This window comes from Lactuca serriola, chromosome 6 (genome assembly GCF_051521515.1).
Source record: "Lactuca serriola cultivar US96UC23 chromosome 6, Lser_US96UC23_V15, whole genome shotgun sequence".
In the NCBI taxonomy this organism is placed as follows: domain Eukaryota; kingdom Viridiplantae; phylum Streptophyta; class Magnoliopsida; order Asterales; family Asteraceae; genus Lactuca; species Lactuca serriola.
In genome coordinates this window covers 132,606,777-132,632,783 of record NC_136413.1, presented here as the reverse complement: position 1 = coordinate 132,632,783, position 26,007 = coordinate 132,606,777, and the positions used below count along the sequence as shown (strand labels likewise).

The 26,007-nt window shown below is 32.3% G+C and overlaps 1 protein-coding gene and 1 pseudogene across 2 annotated transcripts; one reads left to right on the top strand and one right to left on the bottom strand.

The window, feature by feature from the left end:
• The first annotated feature begins 13,324 nt into the window (after positions 1 to 13,324).
• On the top strand, positions 13,325 to 19,245 carry LOC145056859 (putative protein phosphatase 2C 34). Of its 2 annotated transcripts, none has more exons than XM_079004580.1 (6): positions 13,325 to 13,536; positions 16,575 to 16,822; positions 17,019 to 17,315; positions 17,559 to 17,676; positions 18,032 to 18,264; positions 18,855 to 19,245. In XM_079004580.1, exons 2-6 carry the CDS (start codon positions 16,580 to 16,582, stop codon positions 19,053 to 19,055), a joined length of 1,092 nt encoding a protein of 363 aa, XP_078860706.1. In that variant the 5' UTR covers positions 13,325 to 13,536; positions 16,575 to 16,579; the 3' UTR covers positions 19,056 to 19,245. The 2 variants fall into 2 exon arrangements, with proteins under 2 accessions (XP_078860706.1, XP_078860705.1); XM_079004579.1 differs by lacking the exon at positions 13,325 to 13,536 and adding an exon at positions 16,268 to 16,419.
• Positions 19,246 to 20,540: 1,295 nt separating this feature from the next.
• On the bottom strand, positions 20,541 to 21,234 carry LOC145056858 (early light-induced protein 1, chloroplastic pseudogene; annotated as a pseudogene).
• Positions 21,235 to 26,007: the final 4,773 nt, after the last annotated feature.

Below are 26,007 nucleotides of genomic sequence, written 5' to 3'. Positions count from 1 at the left end.
ATAAACAATCAAAATCTGGGTAAGGCATGCCTGTGAAGTTCTTGAGGGTGAAATTGTTACGAAGTAGAAATGATTCAATCTCAAACAACGTCAAGTTCTTTAATTGATGATTAGTAAGGGATAAATCTGTACAAGGGTAAATATAAACTTAGAGAAAAATACAAATATATAGTTTATATAAAAAAGGTTAAAGTAATAAAAGATAAATATTATACCAGGAGACTTTAACCGGCGTCGTTGATTGTAAAGAATTATGTCTGAAAGGTATTCCCATGTATTTTCCCAAACAAATTTTGGTCTTCCCAAACTATCAGAGATCAACATCATTGAAAATAATGACCGTAGGTAATAACCAGTAGCTGAATGACTTGCTTCCTTAATAGCTTCAATGTACTCCTTATCATCGTCTAGAAGCCCTAAAGTGTAACATGCATATCTAAAAGTAGGACATATTTCTCCATTTATTGTTCGGATATCTTCAAAAGATTTTGGACCTCTGACCTTGTTTAAAAAAATTCTTAAGAAATATGGTTCACCAAGTTTAGGTGAAACAACATGAATTCTCCCAATTGAAAATCCAATTTTCCTTGGTTTCCATTTTCATGATTTAGTTTTCCACACAAACTTTGTAGGGAATTCAACATAAGTAAGATCCCGGGATTGTCTATAGATTTCATTACACTCAAGCCAAGATGTGAATATTGAAGATGCAATAGACGGTTTGTCAAGGATATTGTCGATATCATCATCTGGATCATAAATAACTTGTTGTTGACCAGTAAGATGAAAAGGAAGCCTAACCACAACAAGATACCTATAATGAATATCATAACAAAAAATTCTCCATGATGCTTCACATGCAAATATATATATATATATATATATATATATATATATATATATATATATATATATATATCTACAATCATAATACTCTTTGATTTCATCTACTGAATTATCAGTAGCACTTTCATTGTTTGATTGTATGACAGCAAGTGTAGCTCTTGTCAGGACCTTTATTGATATATTTGAATAAATGTTTTATAGAACCAACTTGATTGAACCACTCGACATTAATTTGTCCTTGACATCTTTTCAAAAGGTCTTTTTATACACAACAACATGTCTGTTATCCAATTTGACACCATACTTTTCAACAAAAGATCCATCATTTCATCTCCTATATATCGGAAAACCGTCTTCATTGGCTGAAGATTCATTGGAGAATTTTTTCAGAAAGTTTTTTGAACATTTATTATCAACCATACATCATGAACTCGCTCACAAGTGAATACAAATCAGGATCTTCATTAATGTTTGGAATCTCGGCCGAAATATACAGATCAATTTGTTCAACAGTACAGAGTTTGTCATCGGAGTGCATAAAGAGACATATATGACTATGAGGTGGACCGAAATATACAGATCAATTCGAATACTGTTCCACATCATACACTTCTTCAAACTTGCGTGTTAAATTCATCGGAGTAGTTTTCATATGATGAGAACTTGTAGGTGTCAAAATATCCTCGGTAGACGGTGTGACAGTTTCATCAGAATGTGAAACCAAATCCTTAAAACATAAAATTAAACCATATTAGGTAAAAAATGAAGAAGTAAAATACTTATAGTGGCACTATATTAGTGTGTTATATGATACCTTGGTAACTATTTTTTCTTGGGAATTTGAGTCGGATGGTCAATAGTTCAAAGACTCTAAACTTGCAGGCTATACATGTGACAATATATGTTAATAATGTGATACATGTACCAATAACAGAAACAGATACATACACATGAACATAAACAAACATGGACTGCAAAAATTACTATTTTACCCTTTATGCATACATAAACACATATAAAACATTAATAAATTTGCTTACTTTCATTTTGTTTTTTCCATCATATGTACAATTTAAAGTTACCGTGATACACATTGCTAAAACAAATACATTTGGTTTTGTTTTTGTTATTCTAAAAGCATGTTATTTTCTAAAATTTTCACGAAAATGGAATTAGTGATTGACAAAGGAGACTCATATTTTGACCATTTATTTTGTTTGAACATGAAAAAAAGAACATATACTTATATTTTTTAATCAAAACATCTTTTATTTTGACATATTTTTAAAATTTAAGTATATGTGCAAATACAAATGTACTTGGAAAGTAAATTGATATATTATGGCAGATTAAAAAAATGAAAATAAAATATTGTATTTATAGAAATTTAATAATACGGTGCTTTAAATTTGCATAATAAATTAAAATAATAGTAAATGATAACCTGCAATTGAAGTAACTTTCTCTCCAAAGTCTCGATTATTTGCTTATCCTCCGTCACCCTTGAGATTGTATAGACACTGTTTTGAAATCTCACATTATATTTCGTGACACTCACTTTTTTTTCAAAAAATTGAGTTCAGGCGGATATATGGCCTAACTGAATCCAAGCTGAAAAAGTGGTAAAATTAACTATTGCATAAGGATTAAACGGTAAAAATAATAAGATATATATATATATATATATATATATATATATATATATATATATATATATATATATATATATATATACCCTTTTCTGCTAAATCTTTGGCTGAAATCCCCAAGAGCCCGTATGCTTCCCGATCAAACATAATTAAGATTGTAGAAGTAGAATCGTCTTGTACACAAACTGGAATCATGTATCTAAAAAAGAAAGTTATAACAAATTAAAAATGGTTAATTAAAAAGAAAAAACCTAATTTGTAATTTAAAATGATTTAAAAAAAAACCTTGGGACAACAACTTTAGTGGACTTGTTGCATTCAACATTTGTATACTTGTAAAGTTTCACATCTTCATTGCTACCTGGAATTTCGACTGCCCTTGTGTGATAGTCGGGACAACTTTGGTAACACCAAGGTTTGTCTTGGTGAATTCCTATTATACTGCCGACAATTATGAACTCTTCAATCTGCTTGAAAGAAAGTAAGATGTTAATAAACATTATTATATAAATATATGTTTCTAAAAATATTTATTTACCTAGACATGTTCTTTACTACTGAAAATTGTCTTAACCTCATGATTTCTTAGGAAATCATCATTAATTGAAACATGTTTGGTCCGAATTAAGCTGATAGTACCTGATGACTGTGAAAATTCATTATCCTTAGCCAACTTGATTAATATTTAAATATAAGTATATTTCAATGTGATATAATGCCATATAATAAAAAGAAGAATGTTTATTTTAAAGAAAGTAACAAAGTAAACATAAATACAACAAATCAATCAGATAAAAAAATAAACATAAAAGAAAGTAACCAACTTTTCTATAAACTGATTGATTTCATCAATCTCATTGTTGATGAAGAAAGTTGTCAAACCATAGTAACTTGCAGCACCGATATTACCTATAGATAACATAATAAATGTTGTAAAGATATTTATAAGAAAAAATAAATTGACAATTATTGAGTGGCAAACCTCTGTAATCATCTACTTTTGCAAACTGTAGAATTAAAATGACATAATAATCAGTTTTATGATTATGAAGATAATCAGAAACTTTGGTGGCAAAACCACCCCACAAAGTGACCTTAAGACATACATGTCACACCCCCAAACTGGAACGACAGAAACGTTCGGGGGCGGAGGACGTCATGTACAGTATCACAACAATTAAAAATAGTAATCAAAGCAACAACAACTATTGTATTAATAACATAGTATTTACATTGTGTTCAAAACATTACTTGTATAACATTAAACTATAGCAAAAGATAAGGCGTAATGCTACTATGCTCCGTCTTCATAACGCCCTGCGTACTCCCTAGGTACGCCCCGCGTACTAGGGTTTTCCTCTTAACCCTAAAATACACCCAAGGCCATAAGTTCCTCATTATAAATCCAATTTCGACGATCCTTATATCCATGAAAAGGTAACGAGGAGCTCTATGCTTTAATCAACTTATGCTTGCCTTACAAAATCCCTTAGCAAAATCCAATTTCCATAAAATCCTGAGCTGACATTTTACCAAAATACCACTTGGCTCCAAAACACACACCGAACACCCGAATCATTTAAATTACATCAATCACCTCCAAATGAGTCCATATCTCAATTCCTCAAAGGTCTTAAGTCCGCTAATACCCGATCTTGATCACCACCCTGGAATAAGAAACGATTCGGAACAGGGTGTTATAGACGGCGTTATGGGCGTTCCACGTAGGCAATAATAGCGTGGAGGGTACCCATACCGTATACTCTTACGCCATATATATGCTCTAAAATTCCTTTTTTCTCCATATTTCTCCCATAACAAACCTCAAAAGTTTCCCTAGATTCACAAAGTTTTTGGTGGCCACTAATGTCTCTAAATTGTTATATTGTTTGGGTATATTGCTTACCTTTCATCTGTATGCATAGTAACTTGCATCATAAGTGTCTAAAAAAAACTTATTTATGCTAAATCCTTAATTTTTTATAAGTGTCTAACAAAAACTTCGATATCCATAATATCAACGTTTATTAAAAAATATTCAAAAGGAGTCGTTTATTAAAAAAATATTCAAAATGTGTACAACTTTTTCATGATAATATAAATGTTTGAGTTTGAATGTTGTGTACATATGCTAATTTCATTTTGAAGTTTATGTTAGTTTCAAACTAGTAAAATTTTTTTTGATGATAAAATATTAAAGACATAATATTTTTATGACCAACTATTTATTTAAATTGAAAATGTCATAAAATGGAAATCAATAATACTTTATTCGTTCTTTAAGTCAATAAACTTATAACTGTATCAAACTGATCAACTAGTTTTTTGGTTATATTATACCAATGTTTATGTGAACATAGCCAGTAATATGGAGTCCACCTAGGTAGGGAAAATGTTATCCTTGGTTAAAGACGAACATGGTATAATAAAAAAACAGCTTGTTGGTCAATTAAATACAACTAAAAGTTTAATGACTTAAAAAATAAATAAAATGTTATTGATGGCCATTTTATGATATTTTCTCTAAAATAAGAGGTATAACTTTGTTATATCAAATAAAATAGGTGATTAGCCCTAGGTTTAGTGCATGATGTATTTATTAAATAGACAAATTGCAAAAATGGTCTCTGTGCTATGCATTTTTTCCGAGGTTTAGTCTAAACGTCGACTTTTTTGGCTTCATGGTCCTTTTGAGCTAGTTTCGTTGCATTTTTGGTCCCTCCGAATAGTGAAATGACTGTAATACCCTAGATTGGTGCAGAATCCCAATCAAGTGAACGCCACAAATCGTGAATATGAAAATAAGAACACAATGATGAATCTTCAATTCACACTATATTGATCAATAGTCTAGTACATAGACTCTCTATAACCCTCGGTTCTCTTTGTCTCTCTTTAAACTCGAAATCAGCTAATTAGAATGACCAACCTTTTACACGGCTGAAACAAAACTATATATACCTAGACCTAATTACAAAGGCCCAACCCAAAGCTTAACCGAAATCTCTTAATGATTTCGGTCCAAACAACACCGAATTCATGGTGTTTTTGGTCCTAGAACGAGAACTCTAAAAGCTATGTAAAGTAAAGTATAAACCATAATTCATGTCCCAACAATCTCCCCCTTGGTTTATAACTTTCTTTTCTTTTCAATCTTCTCTTTGATCTTGACTTTCAGCTTTTAACTTTGATTTTTTCACGACTTCAAAATAAACATATGAATTTCTACATGAATGACTTCATCTTGAATAGTTGGACTTCCTTTAAAATTTGACTTTGAACACGTAGTGGGTATAAAGGCTTCTTGTATAGGTTCTTGAAAATCAGCACTTTCAGCTTTGAAAAACTTCAGAGATAATTACAGAGAGACCGATTCTTCTGGATCACTTCAGCAAGTTCATAGATAACAACAAATTGATTGAGGAGGCTTCAATGCAATTCGTCACATAACTTCAAATACAACATCACCTTGCTTCTAGGGTTGAAAGGTTGTGTGTTGAAAAATAATCTTCACTTCTTGTTCCTTCGAATGAATATTCTTCGTCGATCATAGATGCGTCTTGAAAAGTAACCATGACTAAAAAGTCCATGTGGATCACAGAGTCATAAAGACCCTTCTCACCACAGTTGTTCAAGAACCCAACCTTGGCTCAGATGGAGACTACTCGCAGCATCTGTGTGAACACGGAGGAACGCACTGTGATTGTTGAGTATCAGAGAACTACTTATAGCTATTTTTTTATGTTAGCCCCTGCATATCCTCGATCAAAGATCTCAATACAGTTTTTCAAGTTAACAAGTTAACTTGGCCCTTGGCGAGACGTTCAATGCTTTCTGAATCTCAGTTGAGTGTACCATTCTAGTGCCAGTGAGAGTTAATGAGGATTAACTCACAAAACCATTCCTGCGATAAAAATATCCTATCACATATTTCCACAGTTTAGCATGACACGAAGTCAAGGCCCTTTGGCGGGACATTCAACGATAATCGTGCCTTGAGAGGTGCATCGCCTTAGTGCCAATAACCGTGAATTCCTTACCTGCGTAGAACGTATCCGAGAATACATTTGAGTCTCCGTTGTTTTGCAAGACAAAAAGAATGTCAAGACCCTCGACGGGATGTTCAGCGATATCTATTTCCTGGTTGGGTGAATCACCCTGATGCCATGACAGTTCTTATGTAAAGATAATTGACAAGACCAATTGACAATCTGTACAGTTTCAAACTTTCAATTCCTTAAATACAACAGTTCTTAGAAAGAAACTGCCTAACTGACAGTTTGTACAGTTTCATGCCTTCAATTCCTTGAATATGATATTTCTTAGAGAGAAACTGTCTAACTGACAATTTGTACCGTTTCATGCCTTCAATTCCTTGTGAAAGTAGTGTGAAGTGTAATTCCATCAATTCCTTTCAAGATCTCTTCTTGCATAGAGAATTCTAACACAGTCTCCTTGAGTCTCTTCTTCTTTTGGATTTGCGTTTTAAGACTCTCTCTCAAATCACTAGGGGTGAGCATGGTGCGGTTTTCAGACCAAACCGAACCGCAAACCGCATGGTGCGGTTTTTGCATTCATAAAACCGTTGGGTGCGATTTTGCAATGGTTCGGTTTTTCGGTTTTTAAATGCGGTTTCGGTTTGTATCGGTGCGATTTCGGTTTTTAAACCGTGTTAAGAATTTGGTGCAGTTTTTTTTTATGTTTTTTTGTGCGGTTTTTTAAAACTGTAAGAACTGAAAACCATGTGCATATAAGTTTGTATTGTGTTGTTTTTTTAATACATTCATTTTCAGCTCAAAACAAAATTACATAATAGAAAATTGTAAGTCGCTTAAAATACAACTTGTGACCACTCTTACAAACTAATTTATGATTGAAGATTGGTTGATTTTGACTTAATTTGTTACAAGCTTATTACATATAATCGATTAGTACGTTTGGCTAACAATAGAACATTTCTTTTGCACCCCATATAGTCTTATACAAACACAAAATAAACATATAATAAATATATTATCGTTTATAACTATTTTAAATAGCATGTATATAATATACATTGATTGATTTATTACTATACACGCTTGCGGTGCGGTTCGGTTTTGTTGGACCGATTTTTAGGATAGAAACCGCACCGCACCGTTGACCTTCGTTTTTGCAAAAATTAAATCCGCACCATTGGTTTTTGCATCAGTTTCGGTTTTTCGGTTGCGGTTTATTGCGGTTTTGTCGGTTTTTCTTTAGTCGGTTCGGTTTTTGCTCACCCCTACAAATCACCAGGTTTCTTGGTTTTCACAGAAGAATCGTTGATGTTTGAAGCATCATCTGATTCTATTTGTAAACTAACGGAGGCTTTAAGCAACTTTTGGAAGGACAATATTTGTAGAAGAACACTTTCTCATAGGTGTAATCATTTTGAAACCTTCATCCAAAACCCTAGCGGATCCCAAATCCAAAAACCTTGTTATTGCTCCTATTTCCAACTAATGGAGACCTTAGAAAAAGATGAGGAACATTGATCTACCTGCCAAATCCGACCACCCCAACCTCGAATTCGAAGTCATGAATCGTACTGTCAAGCAAACCGACCCAAACATCACATATGTTGTCAATCTTTCTGGAAAGAAAGATTTTGCGCCTGTTTCGGAAACAAAATTCCAGAGATCCAAATCGACTTCCTCGATCTATAATCTGATGTTGAACAAGTTGAGAAACGATCTGGAGAGGTATCTGGAGGATAAAAAGAACAGAACCTAATGTAAGTAAGGGAGAGAAATCAGGGGATGTATAATCTTTGTGGATTGAATTATGAATTCCTTAAAGTCCAAAACTATGGAATTAAAAAGGATGGGAGAAAAAAAGAACATAACCCTAAAGTTTAAAACCCAATTAATTTTGTTATCGGACTTCGAAATATGGTAACAATAAATTAAAAGATGAAGAGCAATCAACAACAACGAATTCCACTATCTTGATGTTCTTGAACACAGGGGCTTTAACCATCAGACGAAGATAAAGAGAAAAAAACCATAAAGAGACGACTAAGAACTAATTTTAGTGGGAGTCTCGGAGCCTTACTCGGAGGGTGATGTTAACGGAAAATAGATGTGAAGGTATCGCTGTAAGCAAGGTTCGGTTGCACAAAACCATATGGGAAAAGAAAAGGAAGAGTGTGAGAGAAAAGAGCGATAGAAGAGGAGAGGATTCCATTTGGGAGAGAGAGAAAGAGAGAGATAGAGAGAGAGATGTGGGCCCCATTTTATAATAATAATAATAATAATAAAACATTAAATTAAATAGAAAAACACATAAAAAATATATCAAGAGGGCAATTTAGTCATTTCAATATTTGGAGGGACCATTCCCACATAGAAACATGGTCAAAAGGACCATCAATCCAAAAAAGTCGTGGTTTGGACTAAAACCCCAAAAAATTGCATACCACATGGACCATTTTTGCACTTTTGTTTCTTAAATACGATATATTCGTCGTTGCAAACTTACACGATATAAAATTTTGAAGTATTATCTAATTATCTTAATTTAAACCTAATGTAAGTTTAGGTATAGGGTTTGGACAAAATCAAATTGCTTCAAGTAAAGTCGTTCAATGACAACCATTGCTTTCAAACTCGTGGCATTTTTCCTTACAAGACCAAGCAACTTGTATGGTGCTTCATTGTTCTTGAACAAAAGGGCATTTTCGTAATCAAAAAGTTTATATATTTTGAATATCATGATCAACTATGATTTTGTGACTATTGAGTTATACACTCGAAACATTTAACCAATAATATGATTTTGTTATTTATAAATGGAAAGTCTCTCAATTTTTAAGTGAGATATTTATTCATCAACTTCTATACATTTAAGTCAAATACCATCATATAATAAATATAAAATAAATTACCATTTATTTTCATATACCTATATGTGTTATATAATGTTAGTTTCATTTTAATTATAATATAACATTTTACTTTTGATTTTTAATTTTTATTTTTATCAGGTGTTGCTCTGAATCAAATGGGTTTTGACTTACGGCTAAGTGTCTTATACCCGAAGGTTATGGTTCAAGACTTATTAGGGATGAAATGTACAAATTAGATGTAATGGCGTAGACGTATGTATAAACCATTCCAAAAAAAATTTGCTTTGAAAATTCTATTTTCCTGTTTTGTGCTATTAAATTTTATTACTTTGAAAAACAACCTACTTCTTTATGGTATTGAAAATGCTTTGTGGTTATAATTAATAGATTTTTTTAAAACATAATAATATAACCAAACGAAATAAAAGTCTAATGATATAATAAATATATTGATTATAATATGTTACTTTTTCTTATATTTTAATCCTAAAAATTATAAAAGCATCCTTTTGATAATATTTTCTTTTTCAAATTAAAATTGCTTAAACAGATATTATCGCCATCAATAACAATATTGATGATAACGATATCTGCTATATATTTCCTTTAACTTTCATGAAACTTATTTTAAACATTAAATATATAATTAAACGTTGAAAATTTTAATTTAAACATTTATTTAATATATAATCAAACGTTGAAAATTTTTATTTTAAACATTTAATATATAAACAAACGTTTACTATAACTATATTTCATTTCACATATCAACAAGTTGGACAAGTGACGTGACCTATAACTATGTATTTAGGCAAGTTTGCCATCTCTTTTAAATTATTGGCATCTTGTACGTATTGTTCGAATTTAGACATAGTTTTGCTAGAATTAATATATAAAACCGGATGATAACTTTTTGTGTAACACAACCATGATATAATGTCGTATTATTTTTAACTAAGACAGAAACGGTCAATTTAAAATACGACAAACACTTAAATATAACATAAAATAACCATTAGTTAATACTTACTTAATCATATAACACATAATAAACAAATGATGATATCAAGTCAATTTCCTATCGAATGTTGACAATGAAATGATGTTTTTTACATTACATATCAATACGAATTCAAATTTTTAATATTATGACTATTCTCCTTTTTTTTAGCCTTATATTTTTTTTAAAAAATATATCTTCCTTAATAAATGAAGGTTCTTTTTGCCACATGTCAGTCTCTCATTAATTTTGACATTTGTCATTTTGTGGTATTTTTGAAATAAATATTATCTACATGTCAATTTTTGTTTGTTTCAATTTTTAAAATTGAAGTTATATACTTATATATGTAACGTATTAAATATCATATATATGATATTAAATTGCAATAAATATATTTTTCCTTTCTTATTTTAAAGTTGTACATTAAAAAATATTTTCTATTTACACTTTAATGTTTATTCTTTTTTTAAATCAACCTGTGTAATACACGAGTCTCACACCTAGTAATATTATAAATAACAACTAGTTAGATGCTTAGCTAGGACACGACAATTACCATTGAGTAGCATTATCGAGTTTTGTACCTAGGAACCCAACTACTAATAAAGAGTTTATGATAAGGGTTGACTAAAAAAAACATTTTATTTTACCATATAAACATGGGGTGTATTATTTGCAACACCCTTATGATATCTACAACCAAAACACATAGATGACAAAATTTTATTAGACTCAACAATTGTTTCACTTTCTTTTAATCTTATAAACTTAGTCCGTCATAAATAAAATGATATAATTATTAAAAATAAAATGTGCATGTATGCATACATTAAGAACGTTATCGTGGTTGATGATATAAACATATCACAAGTTCAATTCTATTAAGATTTAAGCCTGAAATTTCATAAAATCATCATAGTTTGTTTTATTTTAACTACCGAAAGTTTTTTTTTTTTTTTTTTTTTTTTTTTTTTTTTTTTTTTTTTTTCTGATTTAACACATAAGAGTTACCTTATTTATTTATTTTTTAATGTAATAAACAAAATCCATTGTAAAAGTTTCTCGGTAACCAGTTGCGAAAAACCATAGGAAGAAAATAAATATTTTTCTGGTTAAATCATACATAAACTTCTTTAGATAGCTAAACTGAACAAATATTATACTACATTTAATCAGAAAATAGTTTTAAACCGGAAAACAATTCAAAATTCTAAATATTCTTATGAAATTTGGCTTTTTATTAAAATGGAATCTAGCCTAATTTAATTATATATAATAATAGATTTATGCCCCATTGATTTTATCGATCACAAAAACATATACCATGATTTCATAAAACAAATTAAAATCTCGTCTTACTTTTACAATTTCAAAGCACCCCGTCATCGTATTTGATAGCCCCGTACCTAATTTATTTTCTAATCGACATATTAAATAATAATCGTACATCATACATGCATATATTTAATTATATCATGATAACCCTGTTTTGCTTTAATTATTTATATTCATATTAAATAATATCTTGATTCAATTATTATATTTACGATCAATGATGACCCAAATTTAGTAGTAGACCAACAAAATATCGACATTTTTTATTTATATTTAATTAATTACACTTGGCTTATTTAATTTTTTAACTGTCATGAGGATTCATTAATTAATCCTTCTTATGGCAGCATCGTTTTTAAGCCACTAAGTTATTTTAATCTAATTAATACGTTTATTATTTTTTATCACCGACTTACTTTGGATGTGTAAACTTATTAATATTATTTACAATAAAATTGCTTGGCTGATATTGCTTTGGAATCAAAAAGTGTCATTTCCTTCAAAAGTAACCTCAACGTAATCTTTAATATTAATTAAATTTTTATTTTTATATTTACCTTCATACAAGTTTGAGTAAGTTAAAAATGTAGTTTTTCTACATTTAATTTATTTAACACTTTATTTTATGTATTTGTTTGGACGAATTTAAATAACCCACACTTGATGGTTGAAGATACTATTCTACTATCTTCATAAAATATTGTATTTTTCTTCTTTGTTTTTTCGATAATATTAGTTTTTACGTACCTAAACCTTACTTTTATTTTTAAAAATGATGATATAAACAATTACACATTAACTATTTGGCAAATATGTTTATCAAACTATGAACCAAAACACAAGTTGCACTTTTTAATTATTGAAACACACAACAAAAAGCTATAAGATCTAGTGACTAAAGTTAAAAGAAAAAAAAGAAAAAAAAACACTATATCCTTTTTAAAAGAAATAGCTCTAAAACCATTTATAAAACATGCCAAACCTTTTCTTTGGCCTAGTAAATATTTGCATAACCGACCTTTAGCTTTCTATGTAATGAAACTTAGCCCTTGTACTCTATAATAGTTGACTTCAAATCTAATATTTTGAGAAACCTTGGAAAAAAGGTATTAAAGATTTTAGATTATTAAACAAAACAATACACTTACAATCACATAAAAAACCCTAACAAACCATTAGCAACATACCCATGTGTTAAATCATAGAATTTTCATATCTAATATATTTTGTTTAATTTAATATACCATTACATTAAAAAAGAGAATAACCTTATTTTCAACTAAAAAATATATTTTTGATTAATTAATTATCAATCCTTACTACAAGAGGACAAAACATTGTTACATGCAGTACAAATTGCTTATCATATTTACAAGTTTTCACATGCTACTTATATCCTCAATGTTTGGGTTATTACTTGAAATTTTAGAAACCAAAGGGATTGTAATTGGACATACTCATAACCTAGAGGATCTCTATGTAAAAATGGCGACTCGAGAAAGGTAGTTATCCAATATTCTTGAGTCTACGATAATGATATAGGGGCCCGGCACACCACATCACCGTCATCTACAATTATGCATATATATGATCCACCCACCCACCATTTCATGATCAAATACAAAAGGAAGTTTGTGGAGCATTTGTATGCACACAATCTGTTTGTGTAAATGCGCAAGTGACTTTGGAAAAATTTTCTAAGAAACAGATGGAGTGGAAGCTACCTGTTTGTATAAATGCCCAAGTGAATTCTGTGTCCTTCAATTTAGCTTAATTCTGAGCTACTTCCATTGAAGATCGTTCGTACGTTCAAGCAAAACTGGCGAAGAAACAAGGTGAGATTCTTGGTTAATTAAGTTATTTGTTTGTTTACGAAGCTTTACATGAGTATGGGATTTGAATGATTGGTGTTCATATCTTGTTTGTTTGTTTGATATATTTAAAGCATATATAGATGATTTCATCATTTCATGTTGATTTTCTCATTGATTTTGGAATCAAAAGAAACAAGGTTTTTAATTGATCGATCAAATGGAAGTCAATTAGATCATCATTTGAACGTAATTAATGGGATTCAGGCATTCAGCTATGGTTAGATTAGCTATTCATGGTTTCTAATGCTTCAAGTTATGTTTTGGATTTTATGGTCCGGTTCAGGTAGATATGAAAAAACCGGTCCGGTTTTTTCAGCTCCATTTGGCTAAATGGGTAAAGATTTGATAATAAAACGGGTCGAACAGGTTGAAAAGTAAGGGCAAATGTATTCAAATGTTTACAACCCACTTGTCTCTTGAACAATTTTGTTAATATTAAATAGACAATTACTATATATAAAATTAAATTTATGACAAAAATGATTTTACTCAACCCACGTGACCCGTCCATTTTATCGAAAGGTTTTTAAGGACATATGTTCGGATATAAAGTGGTTTTCTGTTTTGAAAGTTTTTATGGGTTGATATTATAAGATGACAATCCATAGTATTCAATTTACTCCTTTGATCACTAATTTTTACTCAATAAAATATACAATTTTTGGGATTTTATTACATCATTGTTTTGGATTTCAACCACGTAAAAACTGATATTGATATTAAATTTTACGTGACATCCAATATGACATAATTTGTCTATTTATAGCTATCTGGTTTAATGACAAATCTAAAATAAAATAGTATATTGTTCCTAATTAAGTGAAGTCGAAAAAAACTAAAGAGTCAACAACACATGTGATATAATCGGGCCGGATCGAATCAGTAAAATTATAAAAACTACTTGACCTCTAAAAGCGAATTTTTGTTAAAAAAAAACAATAATTTTACATGACTAAATCTCTTTTTTATTAAAGAGTCTATTTACAATAATTATTTCTTACAACTAACAATATGGGATAAGTTGTGGATAAGTTGTGTTGCTTTTCAAGTTTCATTATAACTATCCACCATCAATTTTATAATAAATAATTACATATCTTTTCTTTTATCTCCTATGTTGGATAACTTTTAATAAATATTAACCATTTGTTTTGTAAATTTAAATATAAACCCTCTCCCATTTCTTTTATTTATTTATTTTTTTTATCTTGTCAAATAATATAAGGCATGTCATTTTTTTCAAGATGGTTTCTAAAATTTCTTCAATGTAATTATTATATAAAACTATACAAATAGATGGGTCTAGGACCCACCTTTCTATCATCTTTATTTTTTGAACAACTGAAAGATTAAATACTAAAAAACTAGCAACGAGCTAACAAATTACAAAACGTTTAAGAGATTTTATAAATAGACAAATTATGCGGTTGAAATCCAGTGTAGCAACTAATATGTTGAAATCCCAGTATGTATTATGTTTTATTATCCTGTTGAAACCACTCTAATGATATAACTAGAGAATAGAAATCAAAAGAAATTTATCGGTCTATTAAGTATAATTAGACAATAAGTAACCCAAAAAGCAGATTGAATATTTAATTATTATGTGTCATATTTTATGATTGTAACACTTACTAATTGTTGGAGTCCCAGAATTTCGAATACCTCAAAATTTTGATGCCAAACCCATATCCAAAATTTTGAGAGTGAAATTTCAACAGATAAAATTTTGTCATTTTGTCTTTACATAACCTAATCCAATTATTGGTTTTTATATAACTGACATCATTTTATAAATCAACAAATTTGCACCATTATGATACCGGGTTTATTACCACATCTTTTATTACTTTTTATCTGTCACTTCAGCCACGCCTAATAGCCTTATTAGGGATTGCAATTTACAATCTAATCCAACAAATTTGAACCAATCATCATTCTAAACTCAAAACTGGGGGTGGCAAATCGGGTCATCGTGTCGTGTTTTTGTTTGACACGACACGACACGACAAAGTTTTTTATAACACGAACACAACACGACATGATGTCGTGTTTTTTTTAATTAACACGAAAACGAACCACTTAAAAAACGACAAACACGACACGACACGACAAAGATAACATAATATAACAATTAGTTTATTTAATTAATATTTAATCATACATAAAATGACAAACACGAAAAACACAACAAATAAATGTTAACTCGTGTCAATTTTGTGTTGAATTCTGAACACGAACACGACACGACATCGTGTTTTTCACACTTGACACGAACACGAATTCAAAATTCAATTTCGTCCCAATTTTGTTTCGTGTCGTGTCAACAATTGCCACCCCTATTCGAAACAGAAAGAAAAAAAAATACAAATCTACAATTATTTAATATATTGTGTAAATAATTATGAAATATATAATTGGGATAATTTAGTTTTATGATATTTTTGAAGGACATAGTTATGGAGGTTGGGTCGTTTAGTGGACCATAGCATGCACGAGGACAGATTTGATTAGGTCGATAGATGTCGACAGACCACTATTTGCCTGCTATTTTTTCTTTTTAAATACGTGGTTTAAAACATCTCTTCCATGAAAGTGACTCTTTTGATGTCAACACAGCCTTTCAAATTGATCACGAGTCTCCTAATAATTCATCGCCATTGATTCACTGCACCTTTTTCCAATAATTTGTGGCATATATATAGTTATATACTATATAAGTTCATATATCATCATATCATTTCCTTACACAATTCTTGCTAAAAAATTCCAAAATGAAAAAATCCCATTTCGAGTTCAAAATATTTGGAACATGTCAAAAAATAACCGATGGTATACAGCCTGGTAAGTCAGATTACATCAATTCTGTTTGTTTTAACTTAACCTAAGCATACACTTGCTATTTTAATATTTGAGTAGTTGTTAAAAGTTTTTGTTTTCTTTTGATGGTTCATGTTCAATATAATAATGTTGTGGGGATCGATTGTTTTCTTTTGTAGAAAAAATGGTTCAGTTTTCTTCGTTTTTGAATGGAATAACGAGAAATATTACAACAAAAAACGTGAAGAAACGGAGGATTAATTTTGGAAGAGAAGCTACTAATGCTTTAGCTAAGGAAGCAAGAAAAAATGGTTTATTATTGACTTCTCCCGGTAGCGTTTGTGCAAATGGATCGAGTAATTATGTGTCCGCTTATTCGAAGGGCGGGAATAAAGGAATCAATCAAGATTCCTTCATCGTGTGGGAGGTATATCTCTCTCTCTCTCTCTTTCTCATTAATTAAAATTTTGGAGAGTGTGGGTGTAATTCGGGGTTGGTGTTTGAGAGAAAAATGTGTTCATTGTGATAATTTGTCATATACTGACTATTTCTTTTAGATCGTCTTATATTTTTAGAGTTTTCCATGTATATTCTTGTGTTCTTATTTTTCTATTAATTTGCAGTCGTTTGGAGGTAAGGAAGGCGTGATGTTTTGTGGTGTTTTTGACGGGCATGGTCCGTGGGGGCATCTTGTAGGAAAACGAGTGAAGAAAGTAATGCCGGCTTATTTGCTTCACTTTTGGCAAGAAGCTTGTGCTCAATATTCGGTGGATTCGTTAAAAAATTCAAATTTTGATCAATTTGGTATGTGGAAGAAATCTTTCATGAAAACTTGCTCGACTGTTGATTATGATCTTGAGCTTCATCCGGTGATCGATTCGTTTTTTAGTGGTGCTGCTGCCGTGACTATAATCCGAGAGGTAAACATTTTTAAAATTTAGTAATTCCCATTTTCCAAAATACCATTTATCGATTGGTTTAATCACTTCAAATATAGATAAGTGATCAAATGGATAAAATGGTGAAAGTGCAAGTGTTTTTCTTTATTTATCTGTAATCCATACGATTAAATCAGATAAGAATGACGTTAAAAGTCAAACTATATGTTTTTCTTTTGAAATGAAGAGAATAAACTCTTATTTTTCCATGATTATGATTCTCAGGGGGATCTTCTTGTGTTAGCAAATGTTGGTGATTGTCGAGCGGTTCTTGGAACAACTCAAGACGATGGTAGCTTGGTCGCCGTTCAACTAACTGTAGACTTTAAACCAAATTTACCTCGTAAGCATTTATCTCTCTTCATATTTTATGTGAAACAACAACATACTTTCATCGATTTTCTTATTGTAACTTCTTACTTTCTTTTCTTCCCATTACAACATTTTACTTTGAAAATCTTCCAACTCATAGCAATACCATCCAAACACAAAAGAAACTTTCACTGCTATAACTGGGTAGATTTTTCAAAGACCAACACCTTCATAAGAAGAAAAAAAATGTACAATGGTGATTTTTTAAGTACATTGACTTAATAAATAAAAAAAATACCATACTACATTGGGTTGATTTTTCATAGTACAATGTGTTGATAATTTTGGAAGTACTTATGCTCGATTCTTGTGTTGCTATTGTGTAGAGGAAAGTGAAAGGATATATAAGGCGGGAGGGAGTGTGTGTGAATCAGAGGATGAACCGGGGGTCTCAAGGATTCGTGCTTCAAATGACGAGACATCCGAAGGTCCGGGACTCGCGCTTTCAAGGGCTTTTGGTGATTATTTTGTTAAAGACTTTGGTCTTATTTCTGAGCCAGACGTGATACAAACAACTATAACCGCACGAGATCGCTTTGTCATTTTGGCAACCGATGGGGTACATTTTCGTAATTTTAACTTTTGCATTCATTTTCAAACACAAAACTTCATCTTGGATTTTAGTTGGGCTAAATTGCACGAAATAACAACCTACTTTCATTTAATTGTTTATTATAGCATCTCAATTTCATTTCTTCTAATTACAACATTGTATTTTCTAATTAAGACATTGTACTTTTAAAGTATACCAAATTAAGGGATTATACTTTCAAAATATTCTTATTAGGGCATTGTACTTTAAAAAAAACTACGCATGCTTTGTATATCAATGACATTGCTATAACATTTTTGAAAGTAATAGGAAGAAATGAAAGTAGAATGCTATAACAAACAAATAAATGAAATTTAACCCATTTTAAGTAAAACCTTGAAACCAAACAAGGCCCTTTTCCTTTTTTTGACTTAATGGGTTAACGGAGACAAAACTTAATGCAAAAAGAACGTTTTAATACAAAAAAAGCCACAAAAAATGAGGCTTTCCCATTTAAGTTTAAGAACGACTTAATACAGAATGTCATAATTTTTATACACTTTTACCCTAGTTGATTTTTTTCGTCATTTTCTCAAATATCTTTTATTCATATTCAGGTATGGGACGTTGTCTCAAACGAAAAGGCAGTTGAGATCGTTTCATCAGCATCAGAAAAGGACGAATCATCAAGAAGACTCGTTGACTACGCGTCCAATCAATGGAAGAGGCAAAGACCAGGTTTTTGTACGGATGACATCTCAGCTGTGTGTCTGTTTTTCCACAATTCATCATCTTCTCAACAGAAAGAATCTGATTAGATAAAAACATTAATGTTGCATATATATGGTCGGCAAGTTCTTATTGCTGTTGTTTTTCAATTTAATAAAGTGTTTATTTAGCATTATGGCTCAGTAACTGGAGCAAAAGGTATATATATATTATGGTTTAATGACTTTCTTTTAAAATTTATAGTAGTAATAATATTGGAGATATGGTTTATTATTCTAATATCTATGTCGAACTTTTCTGATGTCTTAGAACTGTTCATAGTTTATACATGAGTTTCACATTTGTTTTAATTAATTGTTAGTGTGTATATATATATATATATATATATATATATATATATATATATATATATATATATATATATATATATATATATATATATATATATATATATATATATATATATATATATATATATATATATATATAGAAAAAACTGTGTTTTTAAAAACAATTATTTTTGGATCATGTGTAGTCCGTTGATTATGCTATTATGTTATCCAAAGTTCCAAACAAATACAAAATATTGACAAAATCTGCTAAAAAAATACTATATACTATGTTGAAAATATACTAATGTACCCGAGACTTCTGAAGCAATCTTCTATTGAGAATATTTGCTGGTTGAAAGACCTTGATTAAAGGGGCACCATCATGAAACAAATTAAAAAAATTCTTTCAATATAATTAGCAAAAAGGAAATCCAAAACATAAGATTAGAAGCTTAAAATTAAGCCATGTAGAAGATGTTCTTCATGAAGGTGTTTTTGATCATTGGGGTGTGGGTGTGGGAAATGGATGTTAAAAAGTTGTGTTAAGATAGATTAAATGGGTTTAAAATAAAAAACAAAAGGTGTAAAAAATGATTGTATAATTTGTATATATCTTAAACCAGCTACATCTTTAAAATATTTAATAGCTTCATCATTAACATATATAATAGTTAGAAAATTAAATTCACATCAGGAATTGGAGAGTATGATTAGACATAAAGCTTGTTTGCAAAATAAATGAATATCATGAACGTTCAACGAGCCAACTTTATGCAAAAATTTTCCTCACGGAGGTCATTTTTTTATAAAAAAAAAATAAGAAAAACGTCACGGATCACTATATATAAGACCACAATATGGCCATTTCACGAATAACTAGTTATATAATATAATGGTTTTGTGATCATTTTTCTTTTAATAGGTATCTTAACAATAACTTTTCTCACATTTCCTCTTCTTGTAAGCTAGCTGTGAAACTAGGATTTCAATAGACATCGTAGCATGAAAAATCTTTTAAGTATTTTATACTTTGACTCTTATATTGTTAATCTCGGTTGTCTTATTCAATATTAGGTGTCATTAATACAGGGTGAACGATTTGTTGTCATTCTTCAAAAAATAATTTGTGTTAGTTTTTTGTTTTATACAATTATACTGTATTATATTCTTTTATATTATCAGAAAACATGCTTTTCATGATTTGAAGTTTTGAACCATGTATGGTAAATTGATACAAATAAATGTTCAAAAGAATATATATATTTTCCTGTTTTAATTAGATTTAATTCTGTAATAGAAAAGTTTTGTAATACATTAGCTAGACTAGACAAGGGCACTGCCTTTAACATATTCAGTGAAAGCCAAAGCCACCAGCCCCAACATCGCAACCCGTCCATTCCAAAGCTCTGCATCTGACGTCATCAGTCCACTCGACTTCGACTGCACACTCACTCCTTTAAACAACGGCACCAACGACGCTAACGTCAACACCATGCTAGTGCCGACAAACACCGCCACTCCGCCATTGCCGATCTGGGCAAACACGTCTTGACCGCTGCTCACTTCTACCGCCATCGCCGACACAAACCCGATCATCGCCAACCTACCGTTTATCCTCTCCGGTGCCGGTCCGCTGAACGCCAATACGTCAGAGAACTTCGAGCTGACCTTCGGTGCAGGCGGTGGAGGAGGAGGAGGAGTACTGGTCATATTTGGTGTGGTTGCTTGTTTGGAACTCCCGGTTTCACCACTTTGTGGTGTCGGTGCCATGCACCTGATGGAGAATGCGGGATTTCTCTTGAAAACTGTGATGGGGGCTACCATGAATATTGAAGAAGCAGCCATGTCGGAAAAAGATATATGAAGTTTTGAGGGAGGAGAGAAGGTGGCAGTAGTACTGGTGGTGATGGTGGTTGAATGGAGGATGAGGGTTTGAGGTGGTGGGTTTTATAGGGTTGGGGACTGGGGAGAACTGGTGAAGACAAAGGAGAGTGGATGCTTAAAGGGCCACGTTAAGAGACTTCACGTGGCTTTCGAAATTGCCGATGAGGGGTGGTTGTGGTTAAAAAGCCTCTAAATCTACATTTATTTCACTAGTGGTGTGTGGTGGGGTATGTCGACAAATTAAGGATTTTCGGTTGAACTTTTTTCGGTCTTCCGTCACTAAGCTAGTTGGATTTTACATAAGCTCCTTTGTTGCTTATTGCTTAATTTTAGATGGGACACTATCCATACATCCCATGGACTACGAATCCAAAAATTAATGATAATCCTATAATGTTATAGATGGTTTAGAAAACACTCTTATGTGTATCATAGACAACTTTCCAAATAATTATAAAAGATTCTTTTATTACGTACCTAAAAAATCCGTTAGATTCAATAAGTTTTATGTTCTTTTAAAAAAATGTTTTAGTTGAACTGGTTTGATGGTTGGTTTTGGTTTAATTCATTCTTTATAAATTTATATATTTGTTATTTCTCCAGTTCAATCATCATTGTGATAGTGAACTATATTATAAAACCATAAATATAACAGTTGAGAAATATCAGTCTACAAGTTGTGAATATCGGCCTTATATTAGTGTCCAATGTGCGTTGAAGACGTGCCCAATAGTGTGGTGCATCATCGACCATCGAGTTGTGTACATTCCGGATAATCTGATCAATCGAGATGTTTAACTTGCTTTGAAAATTGGTTGTTTTTAACGGGCTGAGAGAAATCAAATTATCCAAGTCCAATAAACAACTTCTATCATACTGATTTGATTCAACCTGGTGCTTGAAGAATATGTTCGGTTTGATCTGGTCTAAGAATTAACATAAAACCGTTTGTTATTGAACCACTCTCATCTTCGGTCTCGGTCATATTGGCATTTCTTTTTTGCATTTCGGTCTCGGTTCAATAACAAACGGTTTCTACAACATTGCATCAAAACGGTTTCTACAACATTGCATCGACGTTGCATTTTTGAGATTCTTTGCATTTCTTTTTTACAAATGAAACAATAATGAAAAAATGTAGTTTCTACAAATTATGAAAATGTACAATCGAACCGATGCATGATTTGTTTTCCCTCGCTCACGTATCCTCCGGGCAAAGAAACTCGAAAACATGATAGGTTTTTATATCTCAATTCTCACATATCCCATAATTGATAGGTTTTCTATATACTTCCTAGATTAATAACATGGTAGCGGAAACAAACAATTTTAATCTAAGGCAAACAAACTCTAAAATCTATATGTATCTTAACTTAATTGATATGTATAACTAATAGAGGGATAAAATTTACTAATCTTTAATAAAACTAATTTGCTTAAAGACCTCTGATGTAGATTTCGAATTCTTCAAGATGCAAATGAAGAGTAACCAAAGTATATTGCCTTTAATGGTTCATACCCAACAATAAAAAACTATTTGATGCTAGAAAGTAACCCTTGGAACAATAGAGTTTGACCAAGGAGTTAAAGAGATAAGAGAAAGTTTAAGACAATTAGAATGGAATGACATCTAGGAGTGCCTGATATGGAAAAACCCTCAATAAGAAACTTTTTGTGAGAGATTTCCAAGGAAACTTCTGAGGCATTCCCTAGGAGATATATTTTGTCGAAAGTCCTGAGGCATTTCCAAGGCTATATTTTTCCGAGAAGTTTCCTAGGAAATGTATTTGCGAGGAATTTCTTAGGAAATATTTTTCCGAGGGGTTTCCTAGGAAATATATTTCCAAGGGATTTCTTAGGAAATATATTTCCTAGAAATTTCCTAGGACCATATATTTCTGAGGGACTTCCTAGGAAATATGTTTCCATATGCGATCTAGGGTTCTTACTTGGTGAAATCGTTGTGGCTGTGGCTTAAGGAAGGAGGTGAATGCGAAATTAAAATTATTTTTACAGAAGGTGAAATCGTTTTCTACATATGGTGAAGGTGAAATTGTTTTTACAGAAGGTGAAACAGAGCTCAAAGAGTGTGCAACAACCATGTCAAGAGATGGTGACTCCCTTACCATTGATGTCTACCACAAAGGTGTTTTTTCTTCCTAGTCAATTCATCGAATTTCTTTCTAAAAAGCATAGCATCCTCAGGTGTCTTCAAATTGTAAAAATTCAAATCATTTCTAGTATTAAAGTTTTCACTTCCATTGAGCTTTCTTCTGGTTCTTCTTCATTTATCCTAGTCTTGTTTTTTGGTTCATCAGCATCAACCCATTTCCAGAAATTACAACTTTCGTATTTCGATCCTTCATGTTCAGAAAAAATTAACTCACATAACCAAGAAATTATTAGGAAATGGATATAAATAGCTTTCAGATAGACTTACCAAAGAACAGGGACAAGTCATAAGCTTTTTTCCAGGATTAGCTTTGATGGTTGATGTCCAAATTCGAGCACTGTACCCACAATCACAATGCTTCCCATCATCAAGTGTCCCCTTTGATTTTGAAATGTTGGTGCTTGACTTGGAGATCACAGATTTAGAGGAAGAAGAAGGAGTCATGGGAGAAGAAGGACAAAGTCGTTAAGGAGGAGATGTTTGCCCTAATTTGTTTTAGTAAAGATGGGTTATATCGATGAACATATCCTACATGTCATGTTTTAAGCCAACAAAGCAATCCACATGTCAAAAAAACTGCCAAGTCATCTATTCAATTATTCCTCCGGTTGCCCTCAGGTTAAGATAAGAACAAATAGTCAACTTAGATGAAACGACCCAAAATACGACCCAAAATTTTTCGTTTAAATAATACTAAGGTTATCAACGATCTATAATATATCATAAAATCGTACGTCATAAATCCCAAAAAGTTATAATAGAGGTGTCATAACAAAAGAATTGTAACAACATATCATAGTATATGAAATAAACTCCCAGGACAAAAGCTGAAGCTGTGGTGTGTGCAATGCCATCATCCCGAGCCCTTCCCTTTGGTTGCGGAAGTACCTGAAACCAAAACTGAAACTGTAAGCACAAAGCTTAGTGAGCTCCCTCAGACTACCACATACCGTACAATCATATAAGCACATATTGGGCCTTGCCCACTGCATCGAACCGAAGTCCGGAAACTGCATCGGACCGAAGTCCGGAACTAACCAGGGCCTTGCCCTCTGCATCGGACCGAAGTCCGGAAACTACATCGGACCGAAGTCCGGAACTGACTGGGACCTTGTCCCCTGCATCGGACCGAAGTCCGGAACTAACTGCATCGGATCGAAATCCGGAATTGACTGGGACCTTGTCCCCTGCATCGGACCGAAGTCCGGAAACTGACTGAGCATAGCATAGCATAAACATATCAACTAGCATAAACACATATACTGCACACTGCATCGGATTGAAGTCCGGAACACATAACACAAAGACATGCTTGAATCACAAAGACATCAAGCACACTGAACTTCTGCATCGGACCAAAGTCAAGAACTGACTGCTAACTAGACGGGCCGGCATTGTGGCCGTAGACCCGTTCGTACTGGAAGGAAAACTCACCTCGTAGTGCTGACTGCTGTGATGCTAACTCTAAAGTGGCTGACCGCCGCTCTGGAACTGTTCGACTATAATTTCCAAAAACACTAGATCAGTTACTAGTAAATGCTCTTGGGGTCAATGACTATATTACCCCTGGTCAAAGTCAACTTCCAGTTGACCGGACTCGCCGAGTCAAGACGCAGACTCGCCGAGTCCCTCCTTTACTAACTCTGCCTTTAACTCACCGAGCCCCTTTCCCACTCACTGATTCACCTTGAACTCACAACTCGAAGGGAAAACGGGGACTCGCGACTCAACTCGTCGAGACCGAAGAACAACTCGCCGAGTCCTATCGTAGATTCCATGAAATCGAATTCTAATCCATTCCAGGGCCTCTAACTTGTAGATCTGAGCCCTTGGAACCATCTGAACACGTAAAGTTGCTGACTTTACGTGTAACTACGAAGGAATGAATCCATTTCACTCAAACACTACTTTTCTTGGGAAAAACTCATCCGACTTGCCGAGCTGTAGAACAACTCGTTGATTCTAAGGCAATCTTCATCGGACTTGCCGAGTTGTTCATCCAACTCGTCGAGTCCAAGGCTATCTTCATATGACTCGCCAAGTCCATTCAGTCCCTTTTTCCATACAGGCCTGATTTGAGCCATGCATCGGCTCTAAGTCACAAATCTATGCTTCTAGGGCATGCTTATCACGTAAAGTTGCAAACTTTAAGTGCAGGCATGGCTTTAAAGGCTTCAAATGCCAACCCTAAGCTCTTAATGGGGTTCCAAGCTCAATAGGGACTTCAATCACGACCATAACTGAAACTTTACACTTTTAGAATGCAATGAGAGTCCAGATCTGAAGTTTTCATCCAATGAGAGTCCATATTTCAAGTTTTGAATCATAAAAGGCTCCAAAGAGGGCATAACAAGCATAAAGGAGGTTATAATAGAGGAATGCACAAGGTCATAACTTCATTACCTGAATGAAGAATAATTGTAAGCTAACTCCTGGATCTTCCTTTCTTTCTATGGACCTTCTTTCCTTCCCAAAGCTTCCAAGCTATCACAAGCACACTCAAACTCAACAATGGGGCTAGGGTTTACAGGGGAAATGTTTTGAGAGTGATAGAGGCGAGGTTGGGGGCGCATAAGTGTGTTTAAATAGGGTGCAAACCCTTAAAATTAGGGCTTCATCCAGACAGGCGGACTCGCCGAGTCCAGCGTATGG